This window comes from Convolutriloba macropyga, chromosome 12 (assembly GCF_964194025.1).
Source record: "Convolutriloba macropyga chromosome 12, txConMacr16.3, whole genome shotgun sequence".
In the NCBI taxonomy this organism is placed as follows: Eukaryota; Metazoa; Xenacoelomorpha; order Acoela; family Convolutidae; genus Convolutriloba; species Convolutriloba macropyga.
The window spans coordinates 49,182,265-49,203,526 of record NC_134479.1 but is presented as its reverse complement, the minus strand read 5'-3'; the positions used below and the strand labels follow the sequence as shown (position 1 = coordinate 49,203,526).

General features: G+C 33.1%; 1 protein-coding gene across 5 annotated transcripts in view; it reads right to left on the bottom strand.

Annotated features, from left to right (window-relative positions):
• Positions 1 to 21,262, bottom strand: part of LOC142350896 (potassium/sodium hyperpolarization-activated cyclic nucleotide-gated channel 3-like) — a 92,455-nt gene that overhangs the window by 1,084 nt on the left and 70,109 nt on the right. For all 5 annotated transcript variants that reach the window (XM_075402901.1, XM_075402899.1, XM_075402900.1 and 2 more), the window contains 3 exons: positions 13,133 to 13,234; positions 12,166 to 12,258; positions 383 to 634 (listed from right to left, as the gene is read on the bottom strand). In XM_075402901.1, coding sequence (XP_075259016.1) covers positions 383 to 634; positions 12,166 to 12,258; positions 13,133 to 13,234 — 447 coding nt within the window. The remainder of the gene's footprint in view (positions 1 to 382; positions 635 to 12,165; positions 12,259 to 13,132; positions 13,235 to 21,262) is intronic.

Here is a 21,262-nt window from a genome sequence, read left to right as displayed (position 1 = left end):
GTAACATTTTGGGTTGTTCCAACATTTTTTTACCCGTTATTGAAATTTTTGCCCAATGACAGAACTGTTGCAATAAAGCTGTCAAATATTCGATCGGAGGCCAAATTGGAGCAAAAAACATGTTTGCTACTAAATTAAGCTCAGACTAAGCTGCGTTTTGACATTCGTTTCACTCGACTTGAAATTCTTCTTTAGTGTTCCCAGATCATGAAAAGATTCAGCCTTGTTTATTAATGACAGTCTTTATACAGCAAGGTTCCCCACCAGTTCCGTTGATTGGTTTCAAACGCTATAATAGCAAGTGTGAGAGGAGGGCGAAAAATTAGGGCGATGGCAAAAGGAAAATAGATGTCAGGGCTTTAGATATCAAAATAGGACCTACTTGAGTGCTGCTGTAAATTGTGATCACTTCCACTTTTGCTGAACTGGTCACTGTTCAAACACACATTTGGGAATTGAGTCTGGATTGGGGGAACATTTGTTAGGGGTGGAGGAGGTCCCGGGGGAGGGGCGGGGTAATTTGAAGAAGTTGGTTGTTGTTGTATCTGGTGGTACTTCAGCAGAATGTCCAGTTTCTGGCTCACTTCTTCCAGGTCTGTTTGCATTCCACGTCCAAAATGGCTCATCTTCCGATCTACAATTGAAACAAAGACATTTCAAAATTGGTATCGGAAAAAGTTTGAAAAGCGGTGTTGAAATACGCACGTGCAATTTTTCCGTTTGTGCAACAATTTTTCGATTAAATTTCTAAAAATAAGTTGAGCATTGATAAATTTAGATAAAACGGCAAAAAAATTTGAACCATGCCTTCCATTTCGGGCCAGCAGAGCCGAAAATTCGTCAGTTTCAAATGTTCGTCACTGAGTGAAGATTTACAAGATGTTTTCAGTTGATAACTTTTCGCATTCATTACTCTAATCCACTGTTCCCAAAAACCAGAAATTCAAAATCAGACAGTTAAACCATTTGAGAAGTTGTAAGGGTCTCCAAAAAATATTTAAAAAATTGAGTTTAACAATCAGGTCAACGCATCCAGAAAACGGAAAGATATCAGAAGCTTAGTCAGGCATATCAAGGTTTCTAATGAACTGGCTGATGCACATGGCCACCCTTTCAACAAAGTGTTAGAAGTTTGGGATCGTTTCCGTTTGTGCCGAATAATATGTGCCCACTAAGCGGGGGGTCACAAACGGAAAAGATCCCTTTTTTGCTACATTCTTGCTCAATTAATTGGGATGATTTTTCTGTTGATCTGAATTGCTTTTATTCACAATTTTATATAAGTGAACTCAATTGGTGGTAATTAACTATAAATTAACCAACAAGGGGGCTCGTTAATGTGCGTTCGCACATGATGTTCCGACCCGAGCTCATCTACATTTTTGACTTAATTGTCAACCAAATGAAGAGATAACAAAAATAGATGTTTGAATTTTAAAAAAATGCTACATTTTAAGTTAATTAAACACACTAAATTCTGCCTCGATGAAATAGCAATCATAGGTTTCATTCATGTGACATCAATAACTCATCACAATAAGTCGTATGGCAAAGAAAAATACATCAAAACCACGAAATTTTTGAGAAAACCCATAGTATCAAAGTCAAAAAACTCTACAGCTTTCAACGGAAGGCATTTAATACGCTAAATTATACCTAGATGATGTGACGACTAGGATGTTTGTCATTCAAAATTTATCAATAAGACATTACAACAAGTCATTGACTATGAAAACAACAACAAAAACAGGCAAAATCCAAAAGTTCGGTAGAAAATTGAGAGAAGAAAGTGTCGATGCTATTTAAACCATAAGCTTTTTTCTCTGAAAACTTTTTCAACGATCCATTGAACGTCTTCACTAAGCCAATGGGAGCAACCAATATTAGGATAATGTAATACGATTTCAAAAGGAACCAAAATTACTAAAAAAAATCCAAAAATTATAAAAATTATGAAAACTCGTGCACCGAAGTAAAAAAAACCAATAGATAGAAGACAAAACCGCTAACTAGATAAATTGTTGCTGATGTACAAAAAAAGCGGTTCTGTCATTACCGAGACTGACTGACAATCCACGAAAATAAGCTTAAGATTGATTTATGTTCAAAAAAAATAAAAAAATATTTTTAAAGTCTTAACAGCCATTAAACTCAAAAGCTTTCATAGGAATTCAATGAATACGCTCAGCTATGCCACGATGTGAATACAAGGATGTTTATGATGCCTAGGTAATCAATAAGACATCACAATATGTCTTATGACTATGAAAAAAAAACAACAAATACAGGCAAAAACCAAAATTTCTTTAGAAAAATGGGAGTGTTGAAGCCATTTAAACCATATTTTTTTCTTAGAAAGTTTTATCTATCATCCTTTGGACGTCTTCACTAAAGGAAGATTTAGCCATCAATATTAGGATGACGTGATACGATTTCAAAATGAACCAATAAGACGAAATGTCCAAAAAATTTTTAGAAAAATTTGAAATCTTGTGGCATTGAAGACGTATAACCAATAGTTATTTGATAAAGCCGTCAATGAGATTAACTTATGTTGCAGTGGTATGAAGGAGTTCAATCCTGTTTTTACTGAGACGAACTTACAGTTCACAAAAATAAGTTTAGAATTTACTAATTTTAAAAAAAACTTTCGAAAATTTACAAAGTCTTAACAGCCATTAGCTGTTCACTCACAGCACTAGATAGGTTCACTTAATGCTCATTAGCAAATCTACTGCACCTTTAGTCAACAAGTTTATGCCATAGGATTGCAAAACTTTAGTAAAACCTCAAAAAGTAAATCAAAATTTCATTTGAAATTACGAAATTTGAGATACGAGTCCAAAAAAACACGAGCGATCCCTTCGAAACAATTTTTTTGTTCATTGGGCTTCATTTGATCGTAAGAGAGGTTTGTCATTAACGGAACTTCGATATTAAAAGTGTCTAGTAGTCTCTAGGTGACTTGAAAAAACAAAAAAATTGCAAAATTTTCTAAAAAAAAAAGCTCCCAAACCTAATTCGAATTTTTTTTATATATTAAACTTCCCTCTGAGACTAGAACTAGTCTTTATTATCTCCTTTCGTCTATTAAAAACCTAAAATTGATTTACTTTTTGGCGTGAAATCTAGTTTTGAATTAAATTTTTTGTAGAAAAAACGTTAATTACGGTAAAAGTGAACAAAAGTGAACCAAATATCCAGTGTTCACATGAAACTTTGAACCTCGATAACTCCTCGAAAAAAACGAAATTCAAAAAAATCTTTTTAATTTCGAATTCTACGCTGGACGAGCTTTTTAATGATACCACGCACATTTCTCTACGATGAATATATCGGTCGGCCAAAATTCACGGAACAAAAAAAAACCCATTTGAGTATATAGTTCCTCCTCCCCCACAAGTGGGGTCGGAACAATAAAAATACTACGTAAATTGTTTTACTTTTCAATTTAAATCATTGTAGTTGTCTATGATAAGCCCCAGTAACATCATTTAAAAATTCTCAGTAATTGTCGCAATCTAAAGCAGTCAAGAATCCTCGGCTGAACCGGGGTACAATAGAATAGTCCTGTGTAGCGTTCGAGAGCAAGCTACCCGGTTCAGTCGGTTATATTCGAAAGGAAAACAGGAAAGGAATGGGTTTTTTTTGGGGGGGGTTGGTTGTAGGGGGTAAGGTTGCGGAGGATAGTAAACTGTGTTATTATAATTGCTAGAAAAATTTATAGACTTTTTGTAGCTCAATTCATTTTCGATTTAACCAATGAAGAAAAATGATATATGCGAAAATAATTTTTATGAAGAGAAAAATAACAAAACACTTTTTACTTTGAAATTTTTAATGCTTCGTTAAAGTTTTCTGTTGTCATATGATTAGGTTCTCTGATTTTTCTTCCATGAAGCAATACCCGATTGCAAACGAACTGTTGAGATACTTTTTATATGCAAAATGTTTCCTTTTCTACAGACGTAAAAACTAATCAAAGTTGAAATTTATTACTTATCTCCTCTGTGATTATTTTCCGGCTCCTCGAACAAACTAATTTGCAAAAAAAGATTTCCAATATGATTGACTAATTGATTCAAATTCAAAAGTGTGGGATCATTATTTCACCATTTCTTGAAGTTTTAAAACTTTTTTTTAAAGAAGATAACCTAATTTTGTATCTATATCTGAGTACCAATGCCGCAACCTTCAACTTACCCAAATATGGTTTCAACAAAATTTAAAAGAATTGACCAAATCTGGGAAGTTTGAGACGAGAGTTATTGAAAACAATGCGAGAAGCAATTTTTTTCTGTTGGTAGTTCCTGGTGTTCATTTTCTGTTGGTTGTTCCTGATGTTCATGTGACTGCCGAATTCAAGCTGGCCTCTAATTGACCGACCATAATTTTTAGTCAACAGGAAAACCGAAAAAACAAGCAGATATCACAAATAGTTTTTACTTCTCTGAGAACTTTCATTCTACGCTTTAATCTGACATAAAATAACTGTTTCTGTAAGCTTGGATTTTTGGATTGGTTTCGTTTTTGAAAGGGACATTCAGAAACAAAACAGAAAAGACGACCAATGGAGGAAACAACGAAATTTATTAAATGGTTTTGTTTTTCAACTTCCCTACCTCTGACTTTAATGCCTGCAGCAGTCGGATTCATTAGATGTTCTCTTGGGTTCCTTTATATATGTATTTTCAAACACGCGAGAAAGTATTTTTCCGAATTTCTAAAAAAAACTTGCTAAAAGCAATTCCTGCAGTCAATTAAGGCTTGCATAGGACGATGTTTAGCTGAATTGGTTGCAGGTGCAAACTTCGTGGCCAAAAGAACGAAAAAAAACTAAGAAAAGGAAGAATATCTTTGAAAACACTGCAACTGTCTCCCAAGCTGTTGCTTGCTTGATATGAAAACGTAATTTCTACAATTGGTTCAGGTTTGATCGAATCACGGAAGTTTAAGGTGGACCTGCTTGAGCTAGTTAAAATACAACAAGCGTCTGTGATCCAGTACAAATATTGTGAAAAAAACTTTGAATTCTTATTTTCCATTTGTCACATAAGTTTTTAATCGAAAACTATTTTGTGTTTGATACAAATTGTTCTAAATTGGCAATTGTCCCAATAAAGACAAAATGAATTGAAGAGTTGTTACCAAAGGAATTGTTACCAAACAGAGCTGTTAACAAGAGAGTTGTTACCAAAAGGGCCAAATTTGACATTATAACTAACTCTAACTTTTGATGGATATTCGGTATCATTTATGAAGCAAAAAACCAATTTTAATTTAGTCTGCCTAATTGGTAAAGATTTTGTTAGTTTAAAAAATTTTCAATGAATAAATGAGAAAAACCAATAAATTCTTTGCTGTTTCTAACGAATAAACTGATGGCTTCGTTTATTGAAGATAATTGCCTGTGTTACTTTATGGTAAATCTTGGGACTAATTGTTCCTTTGGAACATCAATATTCTGAGAAGTAGCCTTATATTACACGATTGACAGTATATGTGGTTTAATATCTGTTAATCTTATATCAAAGTCAGGGATGTGATTTTTTAAGTTTTATTATTAAAGAATGTTTAAATTAAGGTTGTCACAAAAAATGGCTTAGACTTGAGCTTTTCAATATTGTTTGTCAAAAAGATGTTTTCTTCTCAGAACAGGAAAAGTTCGACAAACTCCTAACCTATGTTGGAACTTTCTGTGCTAAGCGTAGTCTCGTACGAGCCGTCTGGATACATTTCAGCTGAGCCGTCTTGCTCAGTCGAAAAAGTGGTATTACGAAAAAATGCATTTGAAAAAATTAACAGGCCTAATTTAATTGCTACAATCATTGTTTGAGAGCAGTTAATAATGCTTCTCCCGTTCAACAAGATTCATAACTATGCCTTGTTCTTTTATAAAAAATTTCAAGTAAGCATTGAGTTGCGGTCAGCATTTCTTCGCTTCTTTCATCTATTTTTAGTGCGATCGTAGCGTAGTATGAAATTTATTTGCTTCTTCAGTATTTCGTGGTTTTCTTTTTCCCGACTATTTTTTTGCAATTTCCCCAATTTAGTAAGACCATTGAACTTAAAGATCAGTTATAGATGTTTTCCTTTGATATAGAAGTTTGATGTCCTTTGTTGGTTTCAAAGAATTATCTTTTCGTCCTCTATTTTTAATTTATGCGAACTTAAATTAGAGGTTTCTGCTCTCAAATCTAGTCAACACCATCAATTTTGCTCTCCCTATTTTATTCCCTAATCTATGGATTCGCTCTTCCCGAAACTAATTGAATTACTCTATTGCGTCTGTGAAATGTTAATTTGGTCACAATATTTTCCTCTGACGTCAGTCATAACTCATCAAACCGTCCAATCGCACCCTCTCGGCACCCCATTGATAGCCCTAAAGGCATAATACTGCAGAAAATTGGATCAGGTATATAGCGGGTTGATAATATTCAATACAATCTTCACATTATAAAATATATGCAAGGGAACGACGTCTACTTTAAATAGTACGCTTTTAATAACTGATCTGTTAATGACTTGTATTGTGAAATATTTGATTGATTTATTGGTTTTTATCGGTCTGGTGGGATTTTACGATTTTCAATTTCTTTTCCCTTATACTAATACTAGGCAGGGAATAGCGAGAACATATATGATGATTAAATTTAGTTAATTTAAACCAATTTTAATTTATTTAATTGTTTTGGAGAATGACTGCAGACGTCGAGATTTTCTGCTCTCTAGTTTATAGTCTAGACCCTGGCTGCCTGTTCAGTAATATTTTTATTTTGAACCTGCAGAGTTATTAGAGATGATGTGCACTTGAAGTTAAAAAGCACAATTTGAAATTTGGATATTTTCTGTGTATGCCTCCCCCTGGATCTAATTTATTGGGCAATTTGGTACTAGTGTTTGATGGAGTTGTAGTCCAGAGTACTAGCACAGCCTATAAAAATGGGCTATGTTATGGAAATGCTATCGAAATGGTAGTTTTTGAACTCAATACAAAATCGTTTTTAAAATAAGCTATGTATGATGCAAATTGGACCTATTATGTCTGTCGCCCTCCGGTTTTTTTAATGACGCCTGTTACAAATTATGAGCTAATTCTGTGTTCAATGGAAATCCATTAAAGCACGTTGGCATGTACGAAAAAGCACCTACGCCTTCTGGGGCGGGGGGGGGGGGGTTAAAAGTTCTATATGCCAACTACGCGGGGGTTGGAGAGATAGATCTGCCTGATAGAAAAACGTGTGTAAATATTCATGTAAGCATAAGCAAAGCAGGAGGGGCGCAAATAGCCTTTATTTAATACTAATACTTCCGAATATTTAGATCAATATTAGTTTTCTCTTCTAGGGGTAACATTATTTTTAGTTAAAAGGCGGAGAAATTGCAGTTTCGTTTGCAGTCATAAAGCTAACAATTGGATGAAATATATAGAGAATCGCAGTAATATCTACAAATGAAGTCTTACCCATGCACCCTAAAAATTAAAATTGAAATTTGTCTCGACCGTACAGTAGTAACATCACAGAGATGGAAAAGGGTTGAATTTGGGAAATATTCTCACCAAATGTTCTCAATAGTTTTTCGAATGGTCAGAGCTGTGATTAGAGCATTGAAATGTGAAAACTGTATAAAGTTGTCAGCAAAACATGGGAAAAATATAAACTTATGGTCAATGCAATTCGGCAGCAATAATAGTGGACCCTAAAAGTTATACAATCACTCAAGGCAGAGCATGAGAACTGCAGGTAATAGCAAGTCTGTGATATCATTCGAAAGTTTGTTGTTTTCTAAACGGTTTCCTATGTTCTAGGCGTCTCAATAAATCTTTTTGATTTTCGCTGAACTGATATTTTCATCTGGTTCTAATAGAAAAATCTGCGATTTCATCGGAGTTGAACGCACTGAAAAATGAAAAATGCCAAGTGTGAAAAGTAATTTCGTACTAGACAGTTTTGCAAAAATTGTTAAACAAAAAAAACGTTTTTTTGCTATTTGAAAGTCTGCACCAAAAGTGATTGCTTCCCTATGCTGTTGATCTTGCCTACTTCTTAACGTGCAGCTTTGGGCAGCGGCAGATGCTCAATGAAAATTAAACGGATTTAATTTACAATGGGATTTCTGAAGTTAATTTTACGTACTGTTTCAAATGAAAAGCAGGAAATAGTGGTAGGGAAACAAGCATACGTTTATACTTGTAGACTTTTCACAACTAGCCAATAAACGTAGAGAAAATTTCCATGTTCTATATTGGTTGGTTGATAGCTCTTTAACTCATTTGTTGTAGCTATGTAAAAAATTTCCCAATGTTTTGGTCGGACAAAACAGTCCCAGACAAAACAGTCCCAGACAAAATAGTCCCAAGAAAACACAAAACAGTCACAGACAAAATAGTCCCAAATAAAATATTGAAACCATTGTAAATATAATATACAAACAACTAACAAACAAATCTATGAATTAAGCTTTTGATTGTTTTTTATCGATATGAATTAGGATTAAACCAAAAATTTGTTTCAAAATACATAATATCTGAACATCTATGTTGTAATCAGCTTAAAGTTTGTTAAATGGAAAACACTCATATGAATAACTTAAGAGGTTTCCTTTTTAATTGGTGTGCATGTGCTTAATCTAACTATTTTGACGTGGACTGTTTTGTCTGTTTTCTCGGGACTATTTTGTCTGGGAATATTTTACTTTTTCGGACTGTTTTGTCCCGGACTGTTTTGTCTGGGACTGTTTTGTCTGTTCACCATTTGAAGTAAACAATGCAGCTTGAAGCCAGACTACCAAATGACGCGAAAAAATATGCTCTCCCAAGTGGATGTCTAAATTTGGACATCCGATTGCTTACTCGGACTATGGCTGGATGCGCATATTCAATTTAATAAGGTTTTTAGGGTTTTGACAGCTCAATATGCTCAAGATAGCAATCTGTTAAATTACATCGCTAAACTCCGATCTGTGGCACTTTCGAAATAAAAGACTTTTATTAAAGAAAGTTAAACTCAAATATCAACGAAATCTAACTCAACGTCCTTGGTTTGTTCTTTTAGAAAGTTTGATCTATTTAAGGCTCTTATCTTAAAACATTGGTGAACAGAGAAAACAGTCCCAGACAAAACAGTCCCAAATAGCAGAATATTACCAGACATTTGGTTTACTCCTAATTCATATCAATTAAAAACAATGCTTTCAGAAGCTTATTTCATAGATTATGTTTGTTAGTTGTTTGTATATTATATTTACAATGGTTTCAATATTTTTTGGGACTATTTTGTCTGGGACTGTTTTGTGTTTTCTTGGGACTATTTTGTCTGGGAGTTTGTCTGGGACTATTTTGTCTGGGAATATGTTGCAGTTTGGGACTGTTTTGTCCGGGACTGTTTTTGTCGGACTGTTTGACAAACCAAGGACGTTAAGTTAGATTTCGTTGGTATTTGAGCTTAACTTTTTTTAGTAACAGGTTTTTATTTGGAAAGTGCCACAGATTGGAGCTTAGCGATGTATTTTAACAGATTGCTGAGCTTAAGCATATTGAGCTGCTAAAAATAACTTATTTAGACGTAAATTTAGACATCCACTTCAGAGAACATATTTTTCCGCGTCATTTGGTAGTCTAGCTTCAAGCTTTATTGTTTACTTCAAAGACTGAGGTTTGTTTGCTGAAGATAACAGCGGTTTGTGTGAGTATAACTAGCACTGGAGGTTCAACTGAAACACCGTGACAGAAAAGAAGAGGCTTCGAAAAACAAAGAACGAGACAACTTGAGTTTGTCCGGATTTTGTGTTTTTAATGAATGAACCCCGGATTTTGTGTTTTTAATTTTTGTGTTATTGTTTTACATCTGTTATCTATATAACCAGAATTGATGTTAACTGCCGTTTCATGAGTTAACTATTTTCGAGACAATCTAACTTCAACCTTGCACAATAGGGGAACTAGCCGGGAAAACATAGTAGCGTTTACTTTACCAATAATAAATGTTTGGTTTATTTTGTTTGATCTATCTTCTGGGCAAACTGTAGGACCTAGTTAAAATTCAGAAAAAAAAACATACGCCAGAAAGTTTTAGTCTACAATACCAAATGAATTAGCGTACATTGTTTCTGGTTTTAACATGTTTTTCAGTAATTGATAGAGAAAATCGTGTAATACGTGAAAAAAATATATAATTTCTAATTCATAGAGATTGCTGTTCCTTTTGATTTTTGAGTTACCTTTGACATTAAATGCTCTCTGAAATTAGATTAAATGCTGATGCTTCTCATTTAAGTGTTTCGAGGACAGTGGTAATTTGATGATAGTCACTTTTTATTGGCGTTCAATTTCTGTCATCTGTTTCTTTCTGAGTTATTACTGCCGTTGTGAGTAATGGTGAAAATGTTCACCTTTCAAATTGAAACTCGCTTGTCAGCATTTTACTGTTCAACTAATATTTTTTTCTCGAGTAATTTTATCCTTTGTATAGTTTGCATTTAATAAAAAAGACCTGTCTCGATATTGAAAATTTTGATTAGCGACAAAATTTTAGGAAATTTTTAATTCTATGGTTACAATTGTTTGAGAAATTGTAAAATGAGACTTCTTTCTCTTTCTTTCTTGCGTCGTCCCGAATAAAGGTGTGATAAAAACTATTTATTTTTTTTTTGCTTTTTTAGCTAAGTTGGGAAATGATTTTCCCGAGCGTGTGCTAGGAAAGTGCCAGTGACATGCGATTCAAAACTGCTCGAATAATAAACAGTGATTAATCTGGTTTGTCCCGGGAACATCTATTTTGTTTTGAGCTTGCTTTAGCAAAGCATTAGCCCAAATCTTGGCGTTAAATTAAAATGTTTAAGCTTATACTTTGTATAGCAGTTAGCAAGGATCAATATAGGATTATTACTGAACCAGTTGCATGACATTTGTTTCTATAGTTTTGATCTTTTTACTATAGATATGTGTACATCTATATGAAGTGTACTCAATATTAGTATTCCTCAATTGTTGTCAATGGAATTAAGTCTCATCCTCTTTTCTCTCCCTCTTTTCCGATGGAGCCTCGGGGACATAAGAGACAATGTATTGTCCTGTGATTAAATTGACTACCACTGGGCTGTTTTATTGAGTGGTGTTATTTTGCCTGACTGATTAATTCAAACATCACCTTTCTTAATGTCCTTTTAACCTGAAGATAGTGCTGTTAGCCTAAAGACAACACGGACGAAATTTTTAAAAGACTCAAATGATCTGTATCATGAAATCTAAAATTTATTCAACTGCTTCTTTTTTTCTATAACTTTAAATTTTTAATTAGGTTTGATATGAAATTTCCACATATTAAGAAGGTGTTCTTTTTGCTAATTAAACTTCTAAAATGGATCTTTCTTCACGTTTATATTGGTATAGATGAATCGTTATAAGCAGACCTATGTATTATAAATCAGTGTCTGTGCAATAACGCGAATTCTTTGGTCCGTTTTTATCACTATCATTTGACGCAGTTTTACCACGAAAACTGGGTCAACTTTGAAATAAAATAATGGAATATTTTATTGAAGAACCGAATAGAAGCTTCAAGTGTACAACATGTAACTGTTTTTCTATCTGTCTCTTTTAATGACCCTTCAAATGATACCTTTAGATAATTTTTTTCTGATTCTTCCTTAATGTCAGTGACTAAAAATTCCCTTCTTAATCTGTTCCTGTCAGTTTTCAGGGATGTCAGCTTAACCGATTTTATGTCATTGTACTCAGCAAAGTTAATAGGACAAAGATTGTAATTAAGCGTAGATTTTTTTGTTTGGTGAACCATATTTAAAAAAATGGGGGGAGAAAAATTTTGAACTGACAGAGGCAGGAAATAGTCAAAAATGTTTTTTTTTTCAAAAGGTTCGTTTGTTTTTGCAGTCAATAATTGATGTCAAAGAGTTAATTTCTTTCACTTGGGCTTCAAACTTTTAAATTTTAAAATTATTCAAAAGAATTACTTTAAAACTGCTTATGGGAAAGGAGTTCTTTTTAAAAAAAAAACTGATTTTCAGGACAAAGTTAAAAGACAAAGTTCAAAGTTCTTTAGAGACTGCTGAGCAATTAAATGATTTAATTTGAAGTGACATGATATTGTTACTTGAGAGTAAAACTTTCATGCTCATTTAGAATATGAAATGAGAACATACCTCTTTTGAACTCAGTATCGTTTCCTCTTCCGATCTTCTTCAATCTGTCTCTCGCTACTTGTTCGATTGTGTTCCTCATCTCTTCAAATTCACCTGCAAAGCGAAACAGCAGTATAAAGAGCTTAAGAAAAGTTCAGTAATTGAAAAGCCTTCTGTTTATCAGGAAATTTTAATGCAATTACGAGTTTGGAGGTTTTCGATTAGTTGAACAATTTTTGATAGTTCAACAATTTCGAAAGTCCATCCATTTGAACATTAGCAAGCATAAGTGCTGTCACACTATTGGACCATATAGCTGTGTACACTTGAACTCGTGTCCGGACAAAAGAGTCCCAAATTGCGAAAATGTCGCCGGACAAAAGATTCCTAAATTGCAAAATATCCCCAGACAAAAGAGTCGGAAATTGCAAAATATCGCCGGACAAAAGAGTCCCAGATAAAAATAGTCTAAGAAAAGCAATCAAATTAGTTAGACACAATAGTCCCAAATAAATATAGAAAAATTGTAAATATAATCTACAATCAATTTACGAACAAAATCTATGAGTTAAACCTCTTAATGCATTTTTTTTAAATTAATATGAATTAAGATTTAAACCATAACTTGGTTCAAAATACATAATTTGGCGAAGACTATGTTTTAATCAGCTTAATATTTGTTCAACGACTTACAACTTACAATCATATGAATAAAGTGTGCATATGTGTAACTCTGTTTATTTGGGACTATTTTGCCGGGGACTGATTTATCTGCCTTCTTGGGACTATTTTGTCTGGGAATATTTTGCTATTCGAGACTCCTTTGTCCGTTCACCACTTGAACTATATAATCCAAACAGATATGATTTTTGTCTTGACTGCTCGGAAATTTTGGGGATTACACCGAGGGCAATTTTTTTAAGCAACCTGATTGAATAAAAAAACTTTATTTGCCACCAGAGGGTTTTTGACATCGATTTGAACTCACCTAAAACACTGTGGAAATCAGAATATTCTAGACTGTACAGATTGCAGAAGGTGTCTGCCTTCACACTTGCCGTTCTCTTTAGTTTGGCCAGCAGACAGATCTCTAAAACGCCAAAAATTGTAATATTTTAACAGTTTTCAATAAATATTCAGCCAGATTTAGGTTACGGAATTTAATCGGTACGCTCGAAATTAAAAGTTGGTTTGGCAAAATAATGTATATTTTATTCGGGAGTTTTTTTGGGACTTTTTTTTGTATTGGTCAAAGTTTCTCCGAGATAAGTGAGATCACGAAAGCGAGTTTTTTTCCGAAAAAGCATGGAAAATGTTGTAATATTGAATAACGTTTATAGGTCGTTAAACTTCGAGAGTGAAAAATCATGGAGATAAACCGAGAAATGATTGCAATAATTCTAATTGTGTTAAGTTGTAAGAGTTCATTAGATAGATATTGAAAATAAGCTCACGCGCCCTGAATTTAGCAATTGAATTGAATTGAACTGAATTTAGCAATTGGAGTTGAGATAGGTTGCCTTTAAAGAGAGCTCACTCATATTTTGTTATTTAAACTGTGATAGATTCTTTGAAAAGAACAGGCTATACAAAAAAGGGTTGGATCCAGCTGGATCGAATTTCTTTATTTCACTAGAATGCGCACTCAAACAAACAAATAAACAGACTTAAAATCAACTCTAAAAGAATCAATTATATCAATTGATCTGGTGGTTTTAACAAAAAAAAAACAAAATGAGATTCAAAATTTAACATCTATCCGGTTATCAAACTAAATTGAAAACTATTACGTCTTTAAATTAACAAGTCACCTCTATCTTGTTTTGCTTATTTTAAATTATCAATTTAGACGGATAAGAGAATGCAGAAGTTAAAAAAATTGAGCTCTGCACTTTTAAATCTAAATTGACAACTTAAAATCAGATCGAATGCAAATAGAGGTTACCTAAGCTATAAAATCACGAAGCAAGTCACGATTCATGTGGGCCAGATATGCCTCTGGAAATTAACAAAAGATTGTTACACCAAATGGATATCAATTCATATAAGAAACATGTAAAAAATTCTTGAATGAATTTTCAAAATTTTGAAAAATTTAGGAGCTAAATTAAAAAAAATCCATATACAATCTGGCGGTAAATTCCATAAAACGAAAATCAGTAAACGCAACCACTTGAGCTTCAAGCCGTTATTTTATCTTGTCACTCGAATTTATTTACGAAACGACAAAACAACCTTGAACAAAAAATTTTTTGCAAAATTTGAAAACCGTACGTTCTTAGGTGAAAACGTTCAGAAGTAAATCTTATAAGTCAGTGGGACTTATGAGCAATCAAAATAATTGGTAAGTCCAATTGTTAGCTTTGCAAAATTCCTCAAATTTTTACGAAATCAAATGGCGACAATGTTAGCTATTATTATCTATCAAGTGAACAGAAAACTTCATATGTTTCTTATTGACTGATTATGACTCATAGATGAGATTGGAGGGCAAGATAACCAAAAACCAGAAGTTTATGTATGCTTATCAAAAAAAAACGTTTGGTGTCTAGACAAAGTATATAGATTTATGAGATCTTGTTAGGGCTTCAGCGATCTATTATTAGTAGCAATGCAATATGAGAACAAAAAAATCACAAAAGTTACAAATTATAGTGCAAAAAATTTTGTGTTGAGGTCAACTAATTCATTAGTGGCCAATGGAACAATTCGGACAACCGTATCTACGCACAATGAAGACATTAACGCCTTTGCAAGACTATTTTGTTCTTACTCTGTATTTTAAACTATGATTGATTTTTAGACGTACATCTCTACAAAAGAGCGTTTAAACCAGTGAGATCATTTTTCTTTATTTCACGAGAACGACTATTGGAGCAAAGAAAGGGCAGACATTAATTCAACTCTGATGCAATTTTGCATTTTGTAAAAATAAAGTTTGTTCAGGTAAACAACTAATTTTACCAAACATTGAGAAATGAGATGCAGAGGAAAACATATGTCCCTTTTCAAACAAAATTTCACTAAAATTTCGTTTAAGTATCATTGTATTAAGTTTCTGTAAATAACAGCTTCTTTATTAATCAGCTTGCTTTGCCTCGAATCATTTTTCATTAGTTAACAGCTCAACTTAGATTTTTAAGAGAGTGCTGAAGTAAAAAAAAATGAATTCTGCTCTCAAATTGAGAGCGCAATTTCAAATAGAGCTCAACCAAGCTAGATAATCAGAAGCTGAGCCATGAGTTAGGTATGTCAAGGCTGCTTTTGGAACTAACCAAACGCTTGTTCTAACAAATAATTTATCAAATTATGTAAACAAACATTCATCGAAACAGAAAAAAAACAGAAAAAATCCTGAAGAAAACTATAAAAATTCTTATACAAATTTGGTGTTAAAATTTGAATGTTGTATAAAGCACGAAATTGGAAACTGCTTTTTATTACCAATAGGCCCCAGTTTAGTGTTGTTCACAATCTAGTTCACTTCCAAAGAGACCCTGAAATGTTTCTGTACTGTTGAACAGAAGCAGTATTGGCATCGTTTTCTGATTATGAATTTAAGACCAACTACTTAGATCAGTATAATTGTCAACATTCATCGTCAGAAACCTCAGTTGTGAAATGTATAATACCATCTCGGTTTCTTATCCAAGTTTCAAGCTCACACTTGATACAGTTTTACTTGCTTTTTGCTCTTTTTGACGCCATTTCTTTCGATTTTCGTCCGTTTTCTGTCCCAAATAAAAACATCAAACATCTTTTCTATCTTTAAATTATTGATGGACCTGTTTATTAATTCACCGCCGAGTGTTGTTTGCTTCGCGTTCTGCGTCGTGAATATGCAATGAGGTTCCAAGTGTGGAAAAATCTTTTAATTGCTCTAGTTTTATGAATGATTTATTCGGTTTCATTTTTAGCTTGGGTTTAACTTTTGACGTCGGTCAGACTTGTATAAAATTCCTTTAATGTGAAATTATGGAGGAGGTCCTTTAGGCTTGCATTTCATTGTTGTAACTCGGTCAACATTTAAAAAATACATTATTCGCTTTAATATCGATTGTTGACAGCAAACTTGAAAGAAATTGGAGGAATTATGAAGTGTGTGTACAAATCGAAAAATGTCTGAAAGTATTTCTGCTCCGCCTTTTTAGGGAACGAAGATCGGCCCTGAAAAAGAAATAAGATGCTTAAGTACTTCAGCTTTCTCATTTTCGGATATCGATAGATATTAACAGTCCCTATAATAGAGCATTTTAATTATCTGAGTTTTGCAGACATATTCTACTGTCTGTCCGTGACTGCGACTTTCAACAACACATCTTAAAAAATTAATCAATCAGTTTATTTAAATTTTGTTGCAAAATTCTCTCAGAAAAATGATGAATGATAACTTATGTTTATTTCTGCCTTCTAAACTTTCACCATGCGCTGATCTAAATACCTGAAATCAGCTTGAATACTTATGATATCAAAGCAATAACACGCATGACGCTCTTATACTCTTTTAACGTTTATAAAATATTCTTGAGAAACTAGTTTCAGTTCAAAGAATGATTTCTTTGTCTCTTCGAAATCATTCGAGTGCAACTTTGAGAACTTTCAGACAACATATGGTGTCATGAATTTTGACAATTGTTGTCGGGCTTTTGGCCAGTTGTAATGTATTCAACTATTTATACACCTGGCTATTAGCCACCAATTGTCAAATATGTAATCTGGTCAATCTTCAAACAATTTTCTCTGCAAGACCACAGCAAATATTCTTGCAAATGATATAAATTTATTGGAAAAGTTGGTTTATTTTGTAATTTATGATTTTCGTAAAAGGCATATTTAATTGTTCCAATCTTTGGGCTTATTTAAAGTCTGAAAATTGTTTCAGCTGGCGTTAAGCTGTTCTCTTTCGGTATGAATTAAAGAACTGTTGTTCTGAATAACTGTTGAATTTTTTCAATCAAGAGCTCTATGATCAGTTGATCCTGTTTCTGGTATTTTATCGCAAGACTTAAGAGTTCAATATCTGTTAGTTTTTGCTCAAAATCCGTTAAATAGGTCTAAGCTGTGTGCCTAAATGGTATCTAGAGGGTAGATCAAAACAGCCGCTGTTCGTTTTGCCCTATCGGAACTTTGATGATCCTTGTATATTTTCTTAATGTTTGAGTTTGAAAATGAACTTCAGTTTTGAATTAAATAGGAAATTTGAGAGTGTTGAAGAAATCATCTCAGCGTTGATGTCTTAGAATCCAAACAATAAAGAGGAAATTTTTGATTGCTGTTCCTTCTCACTAGAGACTGATTTGAAGTGATTTTTTTTCGCTCATGGATGGTTTTTTGCCCTCTGACGTCTTTTGCCCAAAATTATCAAAACCGGGTTAATGTAGAACCTATATGTTGCTGCCACAGTCTGTAGTTGATGTTGTGAAGAAATCTGGATTTAATTCAAATTGAAAAAAAAAATAAAATGTTGGGAAATTGTATTTGAGTAAATTGATATAACTTTTTGTACCTACGCTTTTTGTTCCGACCCCTCTTGAGGGGGAAGGAACTATATACTCAAACGGGTTTTTTTTTGTTCAGTGAATTTTGGCCGATCGATATATTCATCGTAGAGAGTTGAGACTGGTATCATTAGAAAGCTTGTCCAGCGTAGAATATGGAATTAAAAAGATTTTTTTAATTTTCGTTTTTTACAGGGAGTTATCGAGGTTTAAATTTTGAGAAAATAATGTGAATTCCGGCGAGATTTTATTCACTTTTTCCGGAATTTTTGCTAAAATTTGTTATTTTTTTAAAGTGTTGTTGATTTTTTTTTGTAAATACAAAAAAAAATCAAAAGAATATTGTAGGCTAGTTTTATTTTTTTGTCAAAAATTCTGGCTAAATATTTCAAAATTAAGACTTTTTCTTCAAAAACAGCACGAAATAAGTTTCTTTAGTCCATTTTGATTAAATTTACAGGAAAAATAGACGCCAAACACCACTAACACAATTTTTGTAGACTCAAAAGGGGGCTTTTTTACATCAAATCCCGTGGAGAGTGCTCTGTAATTAAAACTTCGCCGTTTTTTGCTAAATTTATTCGTTGATTATCAAAAACGCAGCATCTATTTTTGATTTTTTTAACTAACAAAAAATCAATATCTATAACATTCGAAAAATTAATGGTTCTTAAAGAACAAACAGCATTAGCAGGGCTAGTTTTGGACCAATGTTGGACTGGTATAATCCCAAAAAAATTCGGATTATAAAAAGTCGGTCTTTTTTATATAAAAATAATTCGATCTCTTCTACAATAATTAAATAACAGAACATTTCAAAAACAGCTCACTAATGATAGTTCCAATTGGTTTCCTAATTAGCTCCACACTATTGTATCTAGCTGATTACTTGAAAGCTTATGGTCGTTTTGACTTTTAAAATTATTTGATTTTCAAATAAGTAATGACTCATTGAACTTTTGCCTATTTTCCTTTCTTTGGTCAATTTATAGCTTATTGTCCGCAATGAAAGAATGCGTCTTCTTTCTATTGAAATCAAATTTCAATCTTTATTGCGGTTTTACGCCATAAGTTATGGTTTTCTGGCTTTGATAGTACTAGATTTCACATTTTAAAATTTTTTTAGGTATTTGCCCATTTTTCACGTTTTCTAGTTTTGTTACATTATCACATTATTGACAGTTCGTATATCACATTATTGGCTTTCAAGATAGAGCACGATTGATAATATTAAAATCCTTGAAGATATCGATTATGATTTTAACGGCTTCGACACTACTTTCTCGAAGAATATGAATTTTTTCAATTTTGTCTTTAACTGTCCTTTTTGCTTTGTCTGTTTAATCGTATGAGAATTCCAGTATAATGGCCCAGTTTCATTGGCTTTTCATGGATGAATAGATGATCTGATCTTCTGATATTAGTAGATAGCTTATGGATTTCATGACTCTGAAAACGATTGTTTTATGAATTAAAAAAAAAACTTTTCGTAACTTCGCAATTTTGCTCCTTTTTTGTCTGTTTGTTATCTAGTCTCGTTAACTACAAACCAAATATGACATTATTGTTGTCAAAAAAGTATTCAAGAGAGATTGGTGCCACACAATCTAATGTTTAAATAATTCGAAGACTTTACTGTCTTCGACACGGAAAAAATGTAAAGTAATGTTTTTGGTTTTTGTCCTGATTGACGTTCTTTTTGTAGACATAAGACATTTTCTGGATAATTGCAATTCTCATGGGCTTCTTTCGGAAGAAGAGACGAATCTAACTAATTTTTTTCCTGTAAATAATGGCATTCATGTCTTTGGAAATATTTTTTTTCGAAAAAAATTTAAAGTGTTACTTATTTTTGCAATTTGTTTTCCATTATTGTCTACTTGTTACCTTGCTTCATTGATGAGAAGTCACATAATTCATTGTGGGTGGTTGCAGAAAGTGAAATTGAACACATTTTGATGGCCATAGTATGGCTTTAAAGCGTTTTCGAAAGCGTTTTCTGCTAAGTTTTATTTGATTTTTTGTTTGTTGTCTATATGTTCTTTTTGTAACCGCGTAAAAAATTAAATACCGGCAGCTCTCAAATTCTTTCTATGGAAGCATTGGTAATGGTACATCTATGGGATATTTTATTTGATTTCTAATGGTTTTCATTATTTCAAAATTAATTGTTTTAAAAAATGAAGCGAATTTTTTAACTTTGCTGTTTTTGTTCTTTATTGTCTAATTGTTACCAAGCCTTTTTATTGACTACTCCCTTATCGTTTCCGTTGAATTACAAGTTATTTTGTTTAATATCAGTTTTATCTGACGCTATTTTGACTTTGTTATTAAGTTTTGTTTTTTAAAACGGACTTGAAGTTTTTGATTTAATTAATTTTTGTTGTTGTTGTTTGATTTTGCTGTTCGTCTTGACTCGCTTTCTTAATATTTGCACATCTCATCAATCTAATGCGCCATTTTTATTCCGCCACATTTATTTGCTTTGGAGACTTTCTTTTCGTTCATACACCAATTTTTTTTAAAATACTTGAATTTTTGGGTTTTTCTATGTTCCTAATTTGGTAGACAATCAAGCCAAAATTGTGGATGAGCGGAGTCGGAACCTTATGTGCGATCGCACATTACCGAGTCGCCTTGTTTTATTTTAATTTGACTTTGACACCAGACCTCAGTGGTAGCCTGCATCAGTTGATAGAAAAATCAGAGCCGCGGTAACTGGTAATAGAATGTTTCCGGCAACATTTTCAGATAGAAATGTTTAGCTGGTTTCTGTTTTTTATGTTGCGTTGATGAGTTTTTCATATCCGTCAAATCTCAAATTATCCGTCAAATAAAAATTGAAGTTTTTATCGCTAGCTTGTTAACAGTAAAGACGCTAATTTAATGAGTAAAAAATAATGGATGAATAATTTAACTTTATTTCTGCGTTGTCGCATCAGAGCAGCATTAGACGTTTAGTGTGCAGAGCATTAACAGTAGCCTTTTCTCAGCTGTTCTTTTCTATTTTTGCCCACATTTCAAGATTTCATGTTGTTAGCATCAATGCTCTTTTTTGGTGCTTTTGGACTTTTTTCGGGTCTGAAAATTTTAACTGGAACCATCAATGCAACCAAAAATGGTCAGGCTATGTTCAACCTCAAGCTATGGTTAAGTAAGCGCTGAGCTCAAACACAAGCATAACGTAGACAGTGGATATAACTCTCGTTAATTGGGGTGTCAATCACCCATCTTAATTCGGCTATCACGCTCAATTTCATGTATTTTTTATGCAGAGGCGTGCTATTGTTGAATTGCTCTCAAACGAATTTCGAATCAATTATTGTAAACGTTTGTGTCTTGTTTAATTCTAGAGAATTTCTTTGATTTCTTCTCACGCCTGACTTAAATTGCGCTTATTCAGAAATTAAGTCTGTTGCTAAAACGAATGCGTATGCAAGATCAGCTGTCACATGGCCTTGAGCGCAGAGTGGCTAATGCTTTAGTGCGTTACAACTAAGGACAGGGGTGCGATCCTCTCCTTGGTCGGAATTTTTTGCCCCCATAAAAAATTATCTAGGTTATACATCCCCCTCTGAATGAAATCCCCGAACGTCGTTCAATAGTAATTTGTCCGACAT